Source organism: Cyanistes caeruleus, chromosome 14 (genome assembly GCF_971803275.1).
Source record: "Cyanistes caeruleus chromosome 14, bCyaCae1.hap1.1, whole genome shotgun sequence".
NCBI classification, from domain to species: domain Eukaryota; kingdom Metazoa; phylum Chordata; class Aves; order Passeriformes; family Paridae; genus Cyanistes; species Cyanistes caeruleus.
In genome coordinates this window covers 3,423,707-3,443,590 of record NC_141714.1, presented here as the reverse complement: position 1 = coordinate 3,443,590, position 19,884 = coordinate 3,423,707, and the positions used below count along the sequence as shown (strand labels likewise).

At 45.0% G+C, this 19,884-nt stretch overlaps 1 protein-coding gene and 1 long non-coding RNA gene across 3 annotated transcripts in view; one reads left to right on the top strand and one right to left on the bottom strand.

The window, feature by feature from the left end:
* The window catches only part of TRPC5 (transient receptor potential cation channel subfamily C member 5), a 96,670-nt gene that overhangs the window by 20,100 nt on the left and 56,686 nt on the right, over positions 1 to 19,884 (bottom strand). For both annotated transcript variants that reach the window (XM_086850777.1, XM_086850778.1), the window contains exons 4-7: positions 18,310 to 18,646; positions 14,899 to 15,038; positions 9,236 to 9,558; positions 3,144 to 3,339 (exon numbers count right to left, since the gene is read on the bottom strand). In XM_086850777.1, the coding sequence (XP_086706903.1) occupies positions 3,144 to 3,339; positions 9,236 to 9,558; positions 14,899 to 15,038; positions 18,310 to 18,646 (996 nt within the window). The remainder of the gene's footprint in view (positions 1 to 3,143; positions 3,340 to 9,235; positions 9,559 to 14,898; positions 15,039 to 18,309; positions 18,647 to 19,884) is intronic.
* On the top strand, positions 15,390 to 16,604 carry LOC147650503 (uncharacterized). The gene is made up of 2 exons (XR_015276477.1): positions 15,390 to 15,642; positions 15,826 to 16,604. It is a non-coding gene; the product is annotated as an uncharacterized LOC147650503 (long non-coding RNA).

Here is a 19,884-nt window from a genome sequence, read left to right as displayed (position 1 = left end):
GACCCTCTGTGCCAGAGGGAACACCAACTTACCCCGCTTATTTTGGATAAAAATTAGCTCCTGGCAGGAGGATTGGATGACTTCAGGTGCAGCCAAGTGGCTCTGATGGGAAACAGCCCATAAAGTGTCCTCACCACCCTCTCAGTTACTTTCTGGCACTTACAAATGATGCAGCCACCTGGCCACACTCACATCATTCCCTTGTCCTTCCTCTCGTGATTGTGACAAATTCCTCTTCCCATCCTCGGGTGACGTCTGGGAAAGTATTGAGATGAGGCAGTGCATAACATCCCAGGGCATCCTGTGCTGCTTGTATAAAACATTCTGATCTTCCCGTATTGAAAGGGCACGAAATGGATGGAAATTTGGGGGATTGCATCTGGATTTTGTTTGCTTTCTTGGTGAAAGATGGTGTCTGCCATAACCAGACTATGGTTTGGCAAAAGAGAAAAATGGCCTGCCTGAAAATAATCGATATTGAAACTGCTTCAGGGCACTCCTGGAAGTATGTATTTATTGAAGTCTGAAATAGCTGAGGAAAAAAAAAAAAAAAAAAACCAACAAAATTACGGCAGAAAAGTTCTCCCTTCTCTGAGTCAAGAAGCACTTGAAGCAGAGGTTTTTCTCTTTGCTCTGCCTTCCACAGACAGCGGTGTTTTCATGCTGTGTGAGCCAAATTCAGCAGGCAGCCCTCATCCCCAGCCTGGGGAGACAGAGAAGGAAGGACAGCTCAGACTCTCCATTCCCAAACCTCGCAGCACAAACTCACATCTGAGTCTGGGAGGAAAGCTGAGCTGAAGAATAACTGCTCCAAATGCATTATATTTGTCCCTGCAGGAGAGGAGGGGAGTTTGCACTGCAGCAGCGCCTGGGGCTCATTAACAAACGGGATTAATGAAGATGTCCTCACCGCTCCACTGCAGGGGAGTCAGATGCGCTCTCATCTCACTCCCCTCTCTTTTATCGCTCTGCAGCGATGCTCGTGGATTTCTTGATGAAGAAGAAGATCTCCACCCCACCTCAAGGACTCCTTTCCCCCTGGAATGCTGTCATTCCCCGGGTATCCCACATCATACAAACCCCAGGAGGAAGAAATGCCCAGTCTAGCACCTAGCACTGCTGGGATTCAGCAGGGGGTGAACCTGATTAGGGGAGGTTAATTAACGACCCACATTTGTAAAGCTCAGCGTTTATTAACGGCTTGTTTTCCTCGGGGGAGAGATGAATTGATGTTTGCCCTTAGAAGACACATGAAGGGAATTTTTTCCCGGAGAGAAGGCATGCAGAAATGCAGCTTCCAAACCCAAATGCACGGGAATAAAGATTGGAAGCGTCTTGCCTTCGCAGGAAATGTCACTGCTCTCGGAATCGACTGCAGGCAGACAGTTTTAGTGACAGCCAAGTCTCCTGTAGCATTTCCAGTGCCATTTTCCCGAGTTTTCCCTCGGTTATCTGCAGAGTTCAGTCCTCTACCCCCGGATCTATCAAGATTTTCTGATGGGGCCGCTCCCAGCTGCTCCAGACACAAAACCGTGAACACAACAGCGCTCTCTGGAGCGCTCACTTCACTTAATTGTTATGATGGGTCCCCTCTAATTCATGTGGGATTGTGTGTAATGTGTCATTGCATCACTGGAATTATTCAGGGGAAAGAATGATGAGTGGTTTGTGGCCCAGTGAATAGCAAATACTGCTATTCTTATGCCAGTCTTAGGCTTGGGCTTTGTCTTAGTGACAAGCCTATTCGATGACAATAAAGGAAAGGGAATTGGAGAAAATGGCCAAAGAGAGAATCTTTGTTTTCTGTCCCCCATTCCAGTCTCCCTGGAATGTGAGGAGTAGCAGTGAACAAAGAGAAAGCACTTGAAGCATTGAAACAGACTGATAAAGCAGCGATGCTTTTGTGATAAACTGCTTTTCTGCTCATCTGGAAGGTCAGTGGTCCAGTTTTTCTCATACTTTTTACCATGATAAAGATCAGATGTCCAAAAGAATCAGCAATTTGACGGGTCTGCTCTGCTTGACCAAGTGAATTTAGGAGCCACTTGAATCGGCAGATAATCAACAACAATTGTGGAAGCTGTTCAAGAAAACAACTCAATATCCCCTCTGTGCTCTAGCCAGGAAAGGAGCTCATGCACACATTTCCCAGCGACTTGTCCAGGAATGTGGAAGTGGAAATAGTAGGAGAACTGCTGCTGGTTCTGTTTTTGCCCAGGTTTATCTTCTAGAATAAACCAAGAGTCACCCAAAACTGAAGAAGCCTCTACTTTGCACCAAGGGACCAGCCAAGGACACAAACAACTCCCCCCACTCCTGTTCTGTTCCCAGATGATGCAGCAGTTCATCACCTCGCTGTCTCCAAACCCATCATGTTAGTGGCCATGGGGAGTGAGTGCCCACTGCTTTATCTGAAGAACTGTGCACACAAGATTTTGCTTCCTTTGCTGTTCCTGACCCTAAGAGCCTTTAAAATGCAGAGCCACGCTGCTTTAGCTTTCAGTCTGTTGACAAATTTAATCATCAAGGTACAGATTGGCTTTTGGGTACACAGAATGAGATTACAGTGGAGAAACCAGTTCTGAAAATTCAAATGAAAGTTTGGTTTGATAACGGCTCCACAGCCCCAAGCTGCCTCAGCTCAGATCCATCCTGCACTGGGATTACTCAGGAATCTCAGATTATGGTTTTACAGCCAGGAGGCTCCGGTGTTACAGATGGACACGATCTAATTTCAAGTGGGAAGACTGTGGGAAAAAGAAATTGCAGGGCTGGGCTCCTGACACACACGGTTCCACATGAGAAAACAGAAATAGGATAAAAAAAATACACCACAACACCCACCCCCCGAGTTAAAACCAAACATCAAAAAGCAGTGGGAAGCTTTCCCTTTACACACCCGAGGTGGTCAGCAAGGTTACTCCACAGGAGGAGACAGGGGCAGATCACAGCCCATGAGCCTTTTCCAGCTAAAAAGCATCACAGACAGAGCAAAACCTCCTCCGCAGGCATGATTCAGGCTGGTGAGCAGAAATCCCAGCTACCTGCTGGCACAAACCGGGGGCAGCAGACTCCAGCATCCCAGGGGGCACCCACTCCAACACGGGGAGGAATAGCAGCAAGGAGAGAAGGAGGGAACTCACAGCAATGAGCTGGTAGGAGTTGTTCATCATGGCTATCAGCATGTTCAGCAGCACAACGAGGGAGATGACGTTGTAGGTCCCGAACATCGTGGCCCCAACAAATTCCGTGAATTCGTGTCTGGCTTTCACGTTGGTGACGTAGAGATTGAGCAGCCCGAACACAGACCAGAAGAGTGACTGGAGGGTCTCAAAAAGCCTGCAAATGTACACAATATTATATTGAATATAATATTGTATTATATTTATACAAAATTATACAATTTATACCATTTACACAATTTATAATATATATATATATTAGTATATTATTACTTCATATAAAAATATATTAAGTAAGAACATCTTAGCTCAAAACACATCTAAACCATGCCTTACAGCCATCATTTTTGGCAAGATTATTTGTAAAAGCCAGTAAAGGAAAGCAGAAATGTTTCTGTTTCTTTTAACCCACAAGTCTCCACGCACAGGGGAAAGGGGAATGCAGCAACAGGTTACACACTTAAGAGTTCAACCAACCCTGGCAGTAAATTTCTGTGCTTTTTTTTTTTTTAATCCTGTGATGTTAGCTGTCTTTTATGTCATCAGCAGACTCCTATGATGGTAGGAAAGAAAAGTACTGAAGAAGACAGTGGGAACTTCACACAAAAAGAAAAAAATTGATTTTTAGATTTTTAGCTGGGGGGTGGAAAATGATCTTCACTTAGGGAATACACAGATATTGGGAGACACCAGAGAGCAGCCACACAGCACGGCCTTTTATCCATTCCTGGGGACACCCTGTGCTCAGCCAGTGACCCAGCAGCCAATGCATGTGAGAGCATTTGCTGTCTGTCCTTGTGAGATGCAGCGAGCACAACTGCCCTGAGCAACCCAAGGCTCCCTTTCCACTCTGCACACGTGCAAAGAACAGCCACCATATATTCTATTTAATTAAAATTGCCATGCTGCGATACTGCTGCTATCTATAAACTCTCCTGGTTAATCAGTGCCTGCATCATTAATGTGTCTGCAGGATAAATGCTCAGGGAACCCATCCCCGAGTACAGCGTGACTGCAGCAGCTGAACAGTGCACAACAAGGCACCACGAGGTGGGAGATGGCAGAAATCACCTTCACCTTTTGCTCTGATGCAGGCTGAGAGTTTGCAATTGCTTCAGCTGCTGTTTGCAGTGCACCTGCCCAAAAATCCTGCTCTGTTTGCAGTGCACCTGCCCAGAACACTGCTCTATTTGGAATATACCTGCCCAAAATTCTGCCCTGTTTGGAATATATCTGCCCAAAAATCCTGCTCTGCTTGCAGTGCACCTGCCCAAAATTCTTCTGTGCCTGCAGTGCACCTGCCCCAAACTCTTCCCAGTTTGGAATACACCTGCCCAAAACTCTGCCCTGTTTTGAATACACCTTCCCAAAATCCTGCTGTGTTTGCAGTGCACCTGCCCAAAATCCTGCTGTGCTCACAATGTACCTGCATAAAACTCTGCTCTATTTGGAATATACCTGCCCAAAATGCTGCCCTGTTTGGAATATACCTGCACAAAACTCTGCTCTGTTTGGAATGCACCTGCCCAAAATGCTGTTGTGTTTGCAGAGCACCTGCCCAAAACACTGCTCTATTTGGAATACACCTGCCCAAAATTCTGCCTTGTTTTGAATACACCTGCCCAAAATCCTGCTGTGCTCACAATGTACCTGCCTAAAACACTGCTCTATTTGGGATATACCTGCCCAAAACTCTGCCCTGTTTGTAATATACCTGCACAAAACTACCCTGTTTGCAGTGCACCTGCCCAAAATCCTGCTCTGTTTGCAGGGCACCTGCCCAAAATTCTTCTGTGCCTGCAGTGCACCTGCCCAAAACTCTTCCCAGTTTGGAATACACCTGCCCCAAACTCTTCCCAGTTTGGAATACACCTGCCCCAAACTCTTCCCAGTTTGGAATACACCTGCCCAAAATTCTGCTCTGTTTGGAATACATCTGCCCAAAACTCTGCTATGTTTGCAGTGCACCTGCCCAGAAACTCTGCCCTGTTTGGGATATATCTGCCCAAAATCCTGCTGTGTTTGCAGTGCACCTGCCCAGAAACTCTGCCCTGTTTGGGATATATCTGCCCAAAATCCTGCTGTGTTTGCAGTGCACCTGCCCAAAACGCTGGTGGCTCTCAGTGGTTGGTGCAGCAGCTCCCACCCACCACGGGCAGAGTCCCTGGCAGAACCTGCAGCCACCACTCAGTAATGACTCAGATGAAAGAGAATCATCACATTAATTCAGCTCCAGAGTTTCTCTTCTTTTGAAGGCTTCCTTCCATGGATGAACTAGACCCGACCCCACGGAGCTGATGAGATCATCCCGTGTCTCTCTGCTTCAGCCACAGACAAGTGACCTTTCACAGCCACGTCAGCTGCCTAATCAGCAATCTAAATAATTGCTCTATTTGGGCATCTTTGTTTTGGCTTTCCAAAATATGGCATTTATATCATCCAAAAATGACATTTATATGCCTGTTTAGGAGTTTCCATTTTGGCCTGAGGTCAGCAGATGTTTTCAAATGAAGCTACTAGACAAACCAATATGAATAATTCAGATGCTTTACTTGACATACCAGGAATTTGTTCTCCCATCATCTCCAGGCATTTGCTCACATGTACCCCCTGTGCCTTATATGTGGATTTAGTTTATACTTTGTGGATGTAGCTCATGTTTTTCACTGGCCAAAATCATAAAGATGGTTTAAAGCAAAAAACCTTTCTCCCAAAGCTCAGGCTGTTTGTTAGGCTTATTAAATAACAGAGGGAGTAAAATAAGGATTAACCAAAGAATGCCAAGCATTTCTTTGCTAGAAGTGGTGGAGTGCTAACTGTCATTTAAAATATTTATAATATTTTTACTATTAACAGCAGAAATACTGCTTTGGCTCAAAGGAGACAGAGGTTCTCATCATTAAACTGCAATCAGTTCTAGAAGTGATCAGGGTATGGTTCTGGATGAATTGGTGTCATTTGGGCTCAGACTAAGGCCAACACATTCACATGTGGGCATGCAGTGCCCTTGAGGAAGACACCAAGTGGTTCCTGCAGCTCTGCACAGCAGCTTCAGGTGCTGTGTGCTCAATGTTTGATGCCAGCACAGCTCCACAGCCTCTTTTCACAGTCCATGTTTTTTGGGGAGGGCTCCCACTGCTTTGGAGAAGCGGCTGTAAAGAAATAGAATTTTGGAAATTGTGATTGAGAGGCTCTCGTGTCCTGCTGAGTGTATTCTGAATCCTAATCAAACAGAAGAATTCTCAAAGCTCCAGCACTCCCCATGGCAGCCTGGGGAAGAGCAAATTCCCCCTCTGCCACAGGACGCTGGACCCAGGGGGGAATGGCAGCGTGACCCTCCAGAGAGAAGGACACAGCAGGTGTGACTTCCTCCAGCCCTTCCTCCTCTTCCTCACTCTCCTCTCCCTCCTTCAGTCTCCAGCATCACAGCTATGAACATATTTTCCAATCATCTGCCTAAGCAGCAGGCACTCTGCTTTCTGAGGGATGGCAAGGCCAAAGCAGAAAACCTTAAATTATTCATGACTTCCCCTCCTTGCTGTCACCAAGGAATATTACTTTCCCATGATCTGTGCGAGCAATGCAGAAAATTTCCTCACCAAGAAAATGTTAAAACCCACCCTTTGAGAGCAATAGGAGAGTAATGTGGCAGTAAATAGGTGTCACACTCGACACGAGCTGCACACACACCAGGGGCATCCTCCCTGCTCCCCCTGCAGAATTAGAGCTCATTGTGTGAGCCCAGGAATGCTGGTGGGAATCCAAGAGCACTGATCCAAAGCTTTTCAGATTTATTCCTTGAGGTGAGGAATGAACCAAGAGCAAAGTCAGGGTCCCCAGCTCTGGCTGGACTGGCTCCAGCCCCGTTTGCTTCCCCCCCAATCCCAATATTTGGATCTGCAGCTGCTCCTTCCCAGCCACTGCCCCACACTGTGCATCTGCTCCCCAGCCAAATGTCAGCTTGTGCTGGGGGTGTTAATAACGACCATTTAAACTTTTAAGAACGCATTAAATAAATTTCTTAAGCGAGCCTCAAACAAAAAGTACCTGCAGAGTGTTCTGTCCCCTGCCAGGAGACCTCACTCCTAATGGATCCCCTCCCACTGTGATTTTGTTTTACACAAACCTCTGCCACAAAGGCTGAGCCCCCTCAATTTCCTTTCTGTGCTATATTCCCTTGGCAGGGGGTTTAAATGAATGTTAGGGTGGCAGAAATTGTGGTTTGTATTTAAGCTGATCTACACACTTTCTGCTAAGTGCTCCCTGTCTCATTTTTAGCTCCCAAGACATTACATCTTCTTACAGACTTCAGGATGGTTGGTTTGTTGCTTTGTTGTTTTTTTCCTGCTGGCCCAATGGTCTTTTTTCTCCAGCCAAATCCTGCTGTTGTTTTCTCCACTTACCTGACACAATGAAATCTGTAAAAATACAGGTTTGCAGTGGTGGCCGGCCCAGAATGCAGAACTGAACACGTCTGCTCACCATAGCTCCAGAGAAAGGCAGGATTTGGTACTGGATTTTGTAGGCTTGACCCTTCCTGAGGTAGAATTTATCCCTAAACACACACACAGTGCTTGCCAGACCTTCCTCCCTCTGGCTGCTGCATCAATGTGGACACAGATCAAGGAATAGTATTTGTTATTTAATCCCTTTGCAAGGGCAGCACGACACATTTCTGGGCCATGTGAGGCGACTGAAACAGAGGGAAAAAAGTCTGAAATCCTTAATTCTGTTTCTCATTAGCACAGTGCAGGTCAGTTCACTTCCCCCAGACAGAGATGGGTTTCATAGAAAATTCCTCCAGGCTGTGATGTTCCTGCTCTGTGGTGGGAAATGCACTGGCACATGGCTGGGCTACCAGCTCACCATGCTCTTGAAGGATGGGCTCTATCCCATGAAAATTCCATATTTCTTTTAGGAGAGAGCCCACAGGACAATGCTGGAACCTTTCCTCTCCCAACCAAGTCATGTGGCCTGAGCCATCATCTGTTTTTGATAATGGTGCAAATACATCCCAAATCCTTTCTTAACCCCAAGCCTTCAGCTGACAGAGGGTGGAGAATTATTGGGCATCATGACAAGTTTTGTTTAATTTAGCATGAAGTGGTGGACAACAGTTTTGTTTTGCTTGTTTGCAGGGCGTGGGCCTTTTTCTAGACCGTGCTTTATTTATTTCTCCTGCCATTGTGAGTTAAGTACTGTGCAAGCAGCAAGAACAATCGGGTGGGGGCTGATTATTATAATTATTTCTACTATTAGTAATTAAAACAAATACATCAGCAAGACAATTCATGTCATTTTTCAGCATGTGCTCTCTCTTTCAGCTCTGCCAGCTGTCCTCACAGCAATTTCCATGCCAGCATCTCAGCAAAGTACCAGCATTCACAGCAAAAAAAAAAAGGTTCTGCTGAGATTTTAGTCTGCAGGGAAACCAGAGAAGCCTGCAACATCGTGTGTCCATTAAAATCTAGGTCTAGGTTAAATTGTTGTTGTTGCTGTGTCACATTATTTATTAATATAATTAATATAAATAAATAATTATATTGATTTAATAATTATTAATTTAATAATAATATATATTATATTTAATAATAAATATAATAATTTATAATAATGATATAATATAATTATTTCTTAATACCTGTTTTTAATAGGTTTATCCCTTATTCCCTTCATTTTATTCAGGTTCCCCTCCTTTCTTCAGTAATTAAGCAAAACAACTGTGGCAGAACCACACTTCCTTTCTCAAATATACTGAAACTGTGCCTGGACATAAAATAAGATTTAAGCTGCAGGATCATGTAGGGAAACTCTTTGGTCCAGAGCTAAAAGGTGCCCCCCTGGCAGACCTAAGTGAGAGTCTCTGTGACAGCAGAGCTCAGCAGAACATCTGCCCCCCTCACCTGCCACCTTTCCTGCAGAGCCAAGCACCTCACCTGGTCTTTGCAGATGAATAAATAAAGGCTCTGTCAGTGCAGTGCCAGCAGCAAAGGCAGGGGACACAGGGGACAGGGCAGGCAAGCCTCAGAAGCAGAAAGGAGAGGATGTCTTACGTGGAGAAGGCATTGTTCTGTTTCTCACATCGGATCCCCTTGCAGTTGTTGGGTTCCTCCGAGGCACTGGTCTCATAATAAAAATAAAGCTGGTTCAGTCCATTGGCAAAAGCCAGAAGCACCAGGCAGTAGATAAAAAGGAATTTGAGGATGTCTAGCAGCATGCGTCCCAGAGAAATCTGCAGGGGTCCCAGGTGTGAGTTGGCTGTAAACAGGGATATGAGACGCAGGGAACTCAGGATGTTGGATATTGCAAACAGGGCTTCAGCGATGAGAGTCGGGTGCCACATCTCCCACTCCTCCCTCGGCCGAGAACCGTTGTACTGCAAGAAAGAAAGGAAGGAAGAAGGGAGCTGTAAAAGTGAGCTGGGTCCTAATGACTGAGGTAACTCCCAAAGCCACACCTGAAACTTCTTCTCTCTTTGGTTCTGCTGCACTTCTGGCCCCTGGAGTTCCCAGTCTCTGAGCTGAGCTCTTTTGGGATCCTCCTTCCTTCACGGGGAGTTCTGCTTATCTCAGTTCTCCAGCTCAGGGAGAAAACTCCAAAGCTCTTCAGGATCTCATTTCTCGTATTTATCAGGATGTTATCACAAAACCTGGCATGTCTTTCTGCACAAGTTCAAATCACTGCAACCTGGAACACTTTGGGCTTTGATGGCACAAAATGGCCACAAACTACACAGTTGTTTTATCTTTATATCTATTTTTCACCCAATTAACTATAACTATAGACATGTGTATTGTTTTTATATATTAACAAATAAGGTTTTTATATCTACTTATGTAACTAAAACTGTGACTAACTTTCAACCAATCACTCTTTGTGCTCTTAAAAACTGCAAAATCATGGAGTAGAAGGAAGGAGAGCTAAAAACTACACCTTTTTTCTTCCATTTTTACTCCATGTATTAAACACTCTAAAATCTATATTTTTCACTTCAGTGACATACTAAACATTCTACTACTTTCTACTTAATTTTTTTATAAATCCTGGTTTACTCAGGGATATTTGGAAGCCTTTCTGTCAGTGACAAATAGGATTAATATCATTTTGGAGAATAGGACAAACAGAGAAATGTCTCCCCATTTCTGGATTCCTACACACCCACTGATTCTCACCCTTCACAGGTAAATCCTAACCAGGTAGTGGCACAAAAAGGACTTTTAACCCCTGACATCTCAGCAGCTGTCAGACTCACAGTCAGGAGCTGACTTGATTAGGGCAGAGATGAAGATTTAATGATGCTTTTTTATGAATTCTGCCTACTACATTATGACCCCCTGATAGTGAGAGATGTGGGACCAGGTTTTCTTTAGAGGCTTTGGGTATGTTGGCCATTCTTAGCCTAGGAAAAATTAGGATTTTTTAAAATTTGTTTTACTTTTGAGTTCACAGTCTGTGGGTTCCTTATATCCATGAGTTCATACACAACCTCCTTCTCTTTCAACATTTAAAGGGGTTCAGACCTGAGCAGGTTGCAGGTGTAAATTTCCAATTACTTTTGTTCTTCTTCCTCCTAAATATGACTGCACATTATAAACACTGCACATTCCAGGAACAATGGGAGGGAGGGAGGGATAAGGAAGGGAAGAAGAGAAGCAGTGGAGTATTGGATGCTTTCCTTCCCATGCAATCTAAAAAAAACCAGTGCCAGCAGCCCAGAACCAAAAGGCTTTCTTCGTATTAATTTTCTTATTAGTTAATTTGTCATGGCAATTTTAGGAGAGTTGCTAAAGCAGAGGCCTTAATTACAGCTGAAACACTGGGTACAGTTGAGTGCATCAATTACAACATTAACTGGGTTTGTAATGTAACTGTAAAGGCAGAAGCATTTTCTGAGCAAAGTGCAGCCAAATGTGAACAGGTAACACAAAAGAGCTGGTTCTGTAAAATGGAACTGCTCTGGGTCTGTAAAATAAAATTGTTCTGGGTCTGTAACATGGAACTGTTCTGGGTCTGTAAAATAAAACTGTTCTGGTTGTGTACAATAGAACTGTTCTGGTTCTGTACAATGAAACTGTTCTGGGTCTGTAACATGGAACTGCTCTGGGTCTGTAAAAGAAAACTCTTCTGGGTCTGTAAAATAAAATTGTTCTGGTTCTGTACAATGGAACTGCTCTGGGTCTGTAAAATAGAACTGTTCTGGGTCTGTAAAATAAAATTTTTCTGGTCCTGTAAAATAAAACTGTTCTGGTTGTGTAAAATGGAATTGTTCTGGTTGTGTACAATAGAACTGTTCTGGTTGTGTACAATGGAACTGTTCTGGTTCTGTACAATGGAACTGCTCTGGGTCTGTAAAATAGAACTGTTCTGGGTCTGTAAAATAAAATTTTTCTGGTCCTGTAAAATAAAACTGTTCTGGTTGTGTAAAATGGAATTGTTCTGGTTGTGTACAATAGAACTGTTCTGGTTGTGTACAATGGAACTGTTCTGGTTCTGTACAATGGAACTGTTCTGGTTCTGTACAATGGAACTGCTCTGGGTCTGTAAAATAAAACTGTTCTGGGTCTGTAAAATAGAACTGTTCTGGGTCTGTAAAATAGAACTGTTCTGGGTCTAAAATAGAACTGCTCTGGGTCTGTAAAATGGAACTGCTCTGGCATAACGGCAGTGGCACAGAGAATGGAGTCAAAGATATTTAACATCAAGGAATAATTGTCCCTTTAACATTTGTCTCCGCTCATTTAGGATGCATAAAAAGGCAAAACTGCTCTCAGAATAACACAGCTAACACCAGAACCAGCATGTTCAGGGCTCCTAAGATAATTCTGGTACCACTGAAAAGGAAATGGTACCAATATCAATCACACTGACAGACGAGATTGCAGAGACTTTCTGTTTCAATCTGAAGGTCCAATACACAAGCTCCCAGCTTTTTCAAGGGCTCAGCAAAAAGCAGGTTGATATTTCAGACTATCCCTCTGTATGAAGGAGATGAGACATGATACAAAGGCATTTCAGCATGACCTCAGATTCCTTCTGACATTTCCAAACTGTTCTTTATTACATGAAGATCATGGCCTCAGCCTGTTAACTTGATTTGAAGATGGGTCTTAAAATGCCTACAAACAGGCAGAGAGGTTAACTTTTTGTGGATATGCAGCAGTGGGGGTGGGTGGATGGGATCTGAACAGTTATTCCCAATTCTCTTCTGCAAGCTGGCTGGATACAGCACCGTGGGCTCTCTGCTAAGGCTTAGCACATAAAGGTATGGGAAAAGGTCTTCTGTGTCCCACACCTCTTTTGAAAGGAATATTTAGGTCATTAAGGTCATTTTTTGGTCCTTTAGGAACGGATGGTATCTCCTCACTTGGCAAATAGCATCTTCAGAGCAGCCTGGCATCACAGCTAACAGAGAAACAGCAGATTTCAGAGTTTGCTACCCAAGCTGGGTATCTGGGAAGGCTGGAATAGTTTGGTTTGGTGTCTATTCAAAAGATGAAACACAGCAGAGATGTACACAGAATAGTACAAATAAATTACACCCTGCTGTCACATTTACCCTTCCTCATTACATGCTAATTCAATGCAGCAAATGAAAACTGATTAAGAAAGTATTTCTACCCTATAATTAACCTGAAGATTCCATTGGTATCAGACAATATCAGAGCCAGGTCTTGGAACCAGTCAGATCAAGGGAAAAAAGAAAAAAAATCTTCATGTAAAAACAGGGATGGAAAACATTTAGTGTCAGTATGCAATTTATTTTTTCTGATATTTGGCAGAAAGTTAAATGTCCATGTAATCCTTTGAAGTTCTAAGAAGTGTTAGAATATGGTATATTGGCATATATCCCAGCCTCTTCCAGCTCAGGGCTGTTCTATAAATAACAAATCATATTGCAAAATGTTTTGAAGCCATTATCAACGTTATAAACCCTCACATTTTGGAGCACACTGCAACCCCTGATGACACAGGGCAGAGGGAGCTTCTGTCACCTGGTGTTTCAGAGCTGCTCCCACAGAAGATTTCATGCACCTCTCAGAATTGTCTGACACTGACCCTCATCAGGAGCTGACCTGAGGTTTAATCCAAGAGGGTTTGATCCAAGCTCAAACAGATCTATTCCTGCAAACCCTCCTTTGTGTGCTGGCACAGGGGGTTTTGAGGTTAACCTGCCTGTTCCTGGGGCTCTTGCAGGGAACACAAACAGAGCTGTCCCTCCTTTGTACCTGTGCTTTGGCTGTGAGTTTAAATCCTGGTGTGTGACTGCATAAACCCGTGGATGCACAGCTCCTCTAGTAATTTGTGTGTGAGAAAGAACCAGGTTGTTAACATTTTAAGATTTGTCCATGCATTTTACCATTTCCAGCTTTTTTTTTTTTTTTTTTATTTTTTTATTTTTTTTTGTATTGCTTGCGGTTTAAAGACCAACCTTTCAAGTCTGTAATTTCCTCCCTGGTTCTGAATGTTGGGAGAATAAAAGACATAATCTGTTCCTGCTTTGATGCTGTTACAGAGCTGCCTCTTCAGGGAGCAGCAACCAGCTTAAAAGCTTTTCCCTTTGAAAATCTGACTCACCACGACTTCAGGATTTTACAAAGGCCCCATAGCAGGGCTGTTTGCATTTTGGAGTCAGTGGGGCTTGGCGAATTTTTCTCCTCTTTCCCCCCTCTGCCTGCTGGGCAGGACTAAACAAGGTTGCTCTGGGGAAGTGCTTGTCCTGGTTATTGGGAGCTGGGCTGCCAGAATCAGAGACCTTGCAAAACTGGGAAGAGCAGGAGTGGCCAAGGAGCAGATCCCAATTATTTGATTTACACCTGAGTAATTCCACTGACTGCAGTGAAGCTGCTGCTGATTCATGCCAAGGGAAGAAGTAGGCCAAGCACAAAGCTCCAGCTGAAGCCAAAGAGAGCTGTTGCATAAGGAATTTTACAGGATGCCTTTTGTGTCTTGTCTTTGAAAAAGGGAGACAGAAGGAAAGTGCTTCAGGCCATCCCCTGGCTTCAAACCCTGTGCATTTGCTAATTTGGAGCATCAGAAGTTTATAAATGTGGAAGGTGCTTTTGAAGATGAGCTCTGATGTGCGCTCTCACCACAAATGGAACATGACAGGGAAGAACCCACAGGGTGTTAAAGCCCCAGCCTGTCATTTCCCTGCCCACAGGTTACATATTGAAGAGTAAGCTGACCCCTTTATATCAGATTATCAGATAGAATCATCCTGGTAACAGTTAGCCTTGCTCTTCTCAGCAGACCTGTCACAAACTTCTGATTACTGATCTCCAGATCTGTAGGACTACAGATGTCAAAGCTTGGCTCTAGAAGAATTCAGGTAACCCTATTCTTGTTATCCCTTTACCATATTATTTAAAAGCCATGTTTTCAACTATGCCTTGTTGAAGGAGGTCCAGTGCCAGCAGAGAAAACAAAGTGCTTTGGCAACTGAGTAGCTACAAAAGGCACAGAAAGTGGAGAAATTTCTCCTCAGTGCGCAAACAATCTATTTAACTTTTAATCAAAGAGTCGGAATGAACCGAACGGAATGAACAGGATGTTCATCCTCCAAACAAAATAATACGCTTTCCAGGTGAATTTTCAAAATTGGACTGCTTGAAAAGCTGCTATTTTCTTTGCTGTGATTTTGATTCGAACAGTTTGTACCCTGTGTACTACAGCTCTCACCAGCACATCACAAATTCCCTCTCCCAAGTTACTGTACCTTGACATAGGCAACAATTTTAAGGGAGATGGTTGCAAGATAGAGGGAGTTCATTGCAAAATCCATCAGATTCCACCAGTCATGTACGTACTCATTGAAGCCACCATCCCACATTTCCTTGATTTCTCCCCAGATGAAACCTGTGGAAAGAAAGGGAGTTCATTGCCGTGACAAGGCATTATTTGCCATTAAAGCTCTGTGTGTATACCTATCATGGAATACCAGACAATTTGAAATTAACAGCTTGGAAAAAAAAAAAAGCCTCATCCCTCCTGCCTTCTACAAAGTACAATGCTGCTGATTATGAGACATTTTACGAGCCTGCAGGGAATGCAGTCTGGAGAGAGCTGAAAAAGACCTTGGTTTCCTACCCAGGGCTCCAGATATGCACACGAGGAGACTGCCTGAAACACATGTTATTTATAACCAGGACGAGTGAATTGGCTCAGCTGAAATTTGTTCTACGTGAATAAACTCTTCAAGCAGCTGTATTGGGTATAGTTTCTAATAGATTGTCTGCTCTCACAGACACTGTGGGCAATTCATTGCTCTGTTGGACAGCACTGATTTTCCCTGACTTTCTCCAGCAACACCAGAACCAGCTTCTGCACGCCAACACAGCTCCTCCCTGACCTGCAAATATCACACCAGAGAAGAAAGAAGTGGATCCATTCTCTGTGCTCAGCCCCTGCATTTATGCATCTTGCTGTACAAAAAGCCCACAGGGATTATTTGTGAGGAAAGGTAAGACTCAGCGTGAAGCAGGGCACTGCAGCCTGGCAGTGACTCACCTCATGTCAGATATGGCTCTGGGGTTTGGGAGGTGTTTGTTTCCAAGGATACAGCCAGAGCCCATCATGTCAACTCTGAAATGCCTTCTGGTGATAATTTTTGGCACTTGCTAATGCTCACTCTACCTCCTTGCAGCTGAAAGGGTGAAGGGCAGCTTCTGAATTTCATCACCAGACCGCCAAACCCGCCTGACACAGTTCTGATGATTATAAGTAACTTCTGTGTCCTTTCTTGTAGAACTGTTCAAGTATTTTTGAAGAGTCCCATTATAAAGCAAATGGCAGCTCCTTCATGCCCTAAATGCTTCTGAAACTGTCTTTAGAGCCCCAGGTACTCTGAATTTCCCGCTTGGCATTATCCTTGAACCAAGACCGGAAACGTGTGAAGAAGAAACAAAACAAAACAAAAACAAAACAAAAGTTCACCTCCAGGTGCATCACCAATATAATTCACTCAAACTGCTGCCCCTGCCTAACCACAGGATACTGCAGCAGGCACCGATGTGCTGCTTGCAACTCAGCTTTAAGGACCTGGACGTTCAGTCTGAAGAGCAGGTGAGGTTGCAATGAACTTCTGCACGCCCCCAAATATCAATCTGAGCTGCTCAGCTGCCAGCCAGCAGGTCAATGGCCACACAAGCAAAATGTCAGGGCCAGCCATGGAATCTTATTACAGCTGTCTCCACGTCTTTGCACACACGCAAACCCATAAAATAAAATAAATCAATGGAGAGGAGCCTGTTGAAGAACTCATACACTGTATTTATAGTGAGTTATCGTTGCTGGTTTCTATAGCTACAGCAATGCTGTGTGTGCCTGTTCGCTCTCCTTTTATAGTGGAAAATATTTCGTAAGTAATAACCTTTAATCTGGTGAAACAGTTCTAATTTCTCCATTTAATAAACAGTGATACAATATCTCTATTTGTCTGAAACAAAGGAACTCAAGAACAGACAGCTGTAAGGGGTGCTTCTGAAAGGTTTTTTTAAAATGGATTATCCTTCTTTCATCTGCAAATCAATTTTACTGAAATGCCTACCATTTCCCTCAATTTTAACCATGAATTTAAAGTGAAGATATCACCTGTGCTCAGAAAAGACATTTAACCTCCTGAGCTTACTCTGAAGTTTCTACCAACACCTGCATTTTCAGTGCATAAATCAGCTTCATCAGACAATGAGGCTGGTGGTGGAGCTGTGCAAGGAACACAGTGCCCTGGGTCACCATCCAAAGTGATTTGTGAACATGTTAAGCAACTCTTACTTTTCTTCCTCATTTTCCATCAGCAGTTTCAGGTTTGGCTCGGGAGCAGCTGGGTTTGTTCAGCAGAGCCAGCCACAGAAACAAGGAGCAGCGTCCCAGGGTCACCAGGACAGGGGAGCCAGCAGGTGTGGGAGAGCAGGAGAGCCAGAAAGGTTTGGGAACCACTGAGCAAAGTGCCTGGTGACATTCCCAGCTCCCAGGGCTGCCACACGCTGGTGGCACAGCAAGGGACATGGGAGCTGAACCACAGGAGGGATCAGGATCCTGATGGAGCTCACAGGTTCCCACTGCTGCTGTGCTGGAGCTCAGTTTGGGAAGGTAATTAGTCCTCTCTCATCAAAAATACATCCATCTGGCTTCTCTGCTCCTCTCCCACCTCATCCCATCTCGCTGCCTCTCCTGAACACCCTGTCCTCAGCGCACAGACACCTCCTGCTCTCCCCAGCTCTGCCTGCCCAAGCCAGGCTGGAATAAGAGCCTCACATTTAACTTCCAGCCAGTCAACACTCCCTCCTTCCCCTGCTGCTATCAGAGCACTTGATGTTGATGTGGCCAGTGATTATCAGCAGTGACTGAGCCTTATCTTCCCTCTCCTGCATTCCTGCAGCTAACCTGGGAGGAATGAGCCAGGCTGGCTCCTGTGCTGCCTGCAGGAGCAGGGCAGGGAGAGCAGAGCCAGGCTCTGGGCACTGCCTGTCCCTGTCCCAGCAGCAGCAGTGGCACTGTGTGTGACCCAGGGGCTCGTTCCTAACCTGCTGCTCTCACCCAGAGCTGGGGGAGAGGGAAGGGAGCCGCGTCTGCCGCGGTTTGCTCGGGTCATGTCTAAAGGCACATCAGATGGCACACAACAGCAGAGCAGCCCTGGGCCAGCAGGATCTGCTGTTCCAGAAGGAGCCCAGCTGTTGTGTGCAGTCTCTGGAGCTGGCTGCCAAATCTCTTCACATGCTGGGCTCGGGGATGAGTCCCCACACAGTTGCCATGGGTGTGAGTCAGGCCTTGTAGCTCAGCATTCCTGGGTGTGGGATTTATGGGATTTACCTAGAACCAAGGGCAGGATCAGGTCTAGGATTTACCTAGAACCCAGAGCAGGATTGGAGTGTGGGATTTACCTAAAACCCATGGCAGGATTGGGGTGTGGGATTTACATAAAACCCATGGCAGGATTGGGGTGTGGGATTTACATAAAACCCATGGCAGGATTGGGGTGTGGGATTTACCTAGAACCCATGGCAGGATCAGGTATGGGATTTACCTAGAACCCATGGCAGGATCAGGTATGGGATTTACCTAGAACCCATGGCAGGATCAGGTATGGGATTTACATAAAACCCATGGTAGGATCAGGTATGGGATTTACCTAGAACCCAGGGCAGGATCATCCACTCCACGATGGTGGGAGGTGGTCCCTGCATGTGGAGGTCGGTCCTGACGATGTGCTGCGACGCCAGCAGGAGCATGAACAGGAAGGTCAGGTAAGAGCCAGTGTGGCAGATAAACTTGATAAATGGCTTTTTAATGAACAGTCCCAGCCTGCTCTTGGGTGCAATCAGGTACGCCACGGATAGCACGGGGAAAAGCAGTCCAATGGTGACACAGGTCAGGAGTTTCACTGCCCAGTGTTTCCGCCTCCATCCTGGAAAGCCATCGTACCAAAGCGTTGCTAGTAGCTGCTGGCAGTTTGGCTGAGCAACAAACTGGGGAGGAAAAAAAGAAAGAAAGATTATTATTGACTGGTACTCCACGTGCTCTCCCCCTCACTTACGTGTCAGAGCCCACACAGACCCTCAGATTACGTTTGGGGCCGGCTTATGGGCTGGAAAAGCATATTTTGGAGCTAAAGGGAAAAAAAAAGAGGGAAGTTTCACTCTCTCTATGTAGGATTTGAGACTCCTTCTCAAGGAAGAAATTTTTTCCGTGCTTGCAGCATCCTTTTGCGGATCAGCCACTCACCACACACGCAGCCTCGTGCAAAAGCAGCACCAGGAGAATTACTACGAGCTGTTTCTCTCCCCATGTGTTGGAGCACGTTCCTTTTCAGAACGTTTTGAACAAGTCACTGTCAGCATCTTAAAAAAGTGACTGAAAGATGAGGCAGGAGGGAAAAGGTGCAAAGCTCTGGGAGGGTGTGTGAGATGGAGAACGTCTCCCAGAGCGTGTGGGGTGCTGCAATGTGTGTGTGTGTGTGGGCTGGGCTGGCATGAGACAGCAAAGAGCAGCGTGAGCTGCGGCCAGGTGACATCGGGTGACAAGCAGGACAGCACGTTTGGAGCCCTGCCCTGCTGTTCAGGAAAGGAGCAGCTGTAAAACACAAGGGATTAAAAGCAGAGGCCAAAAGGAATCTTTGATCTCAGCGATATTTGATACTCTGTGAGAAATGGCATTGTGATGGTGGTTTAGTGCATCTCACACATGCTGAGGGTGCAGCTCCTCCAGGATGCTCTCACACCAAACAGCCTTTGGGATTTCAAACCCAGCCATGATATTTCTGCTCAGTGCCACAAGACTTCATGCTCCTGGTTATACCTGCACAGCCCCGTGCTTTTCAAGCCTTTCCAGACCCAGAGCTAACCAGAGATGTCTGCAAGACCAAGACAACTCCGGTTTTCTTCAAAAATATTTAGCCCCACACACAGATCTTTTAAATATTTATTCACCACAAAAACTGCCCAGTATTGGGAAGACTTTTAAGCACAGTTCTCAGAGCACTCTAAACAAGCAGAGCACTCTCATTGCCATGCTCAAAATGACTAAACCAAGGTCAAACAAAAAGACAAATTAGTTGCTCATCCTGAAGAAGTCTTTCACTTCTGTAGGTATTTTTACATTTTGGAAATATATATTTTATATGTCTTAACAAGTTGTTTATGTCAGAATCAGACCATTTTTGGACTGGGTGGTTCATACACAGGGAATGACCCCAACTAGCACTGAA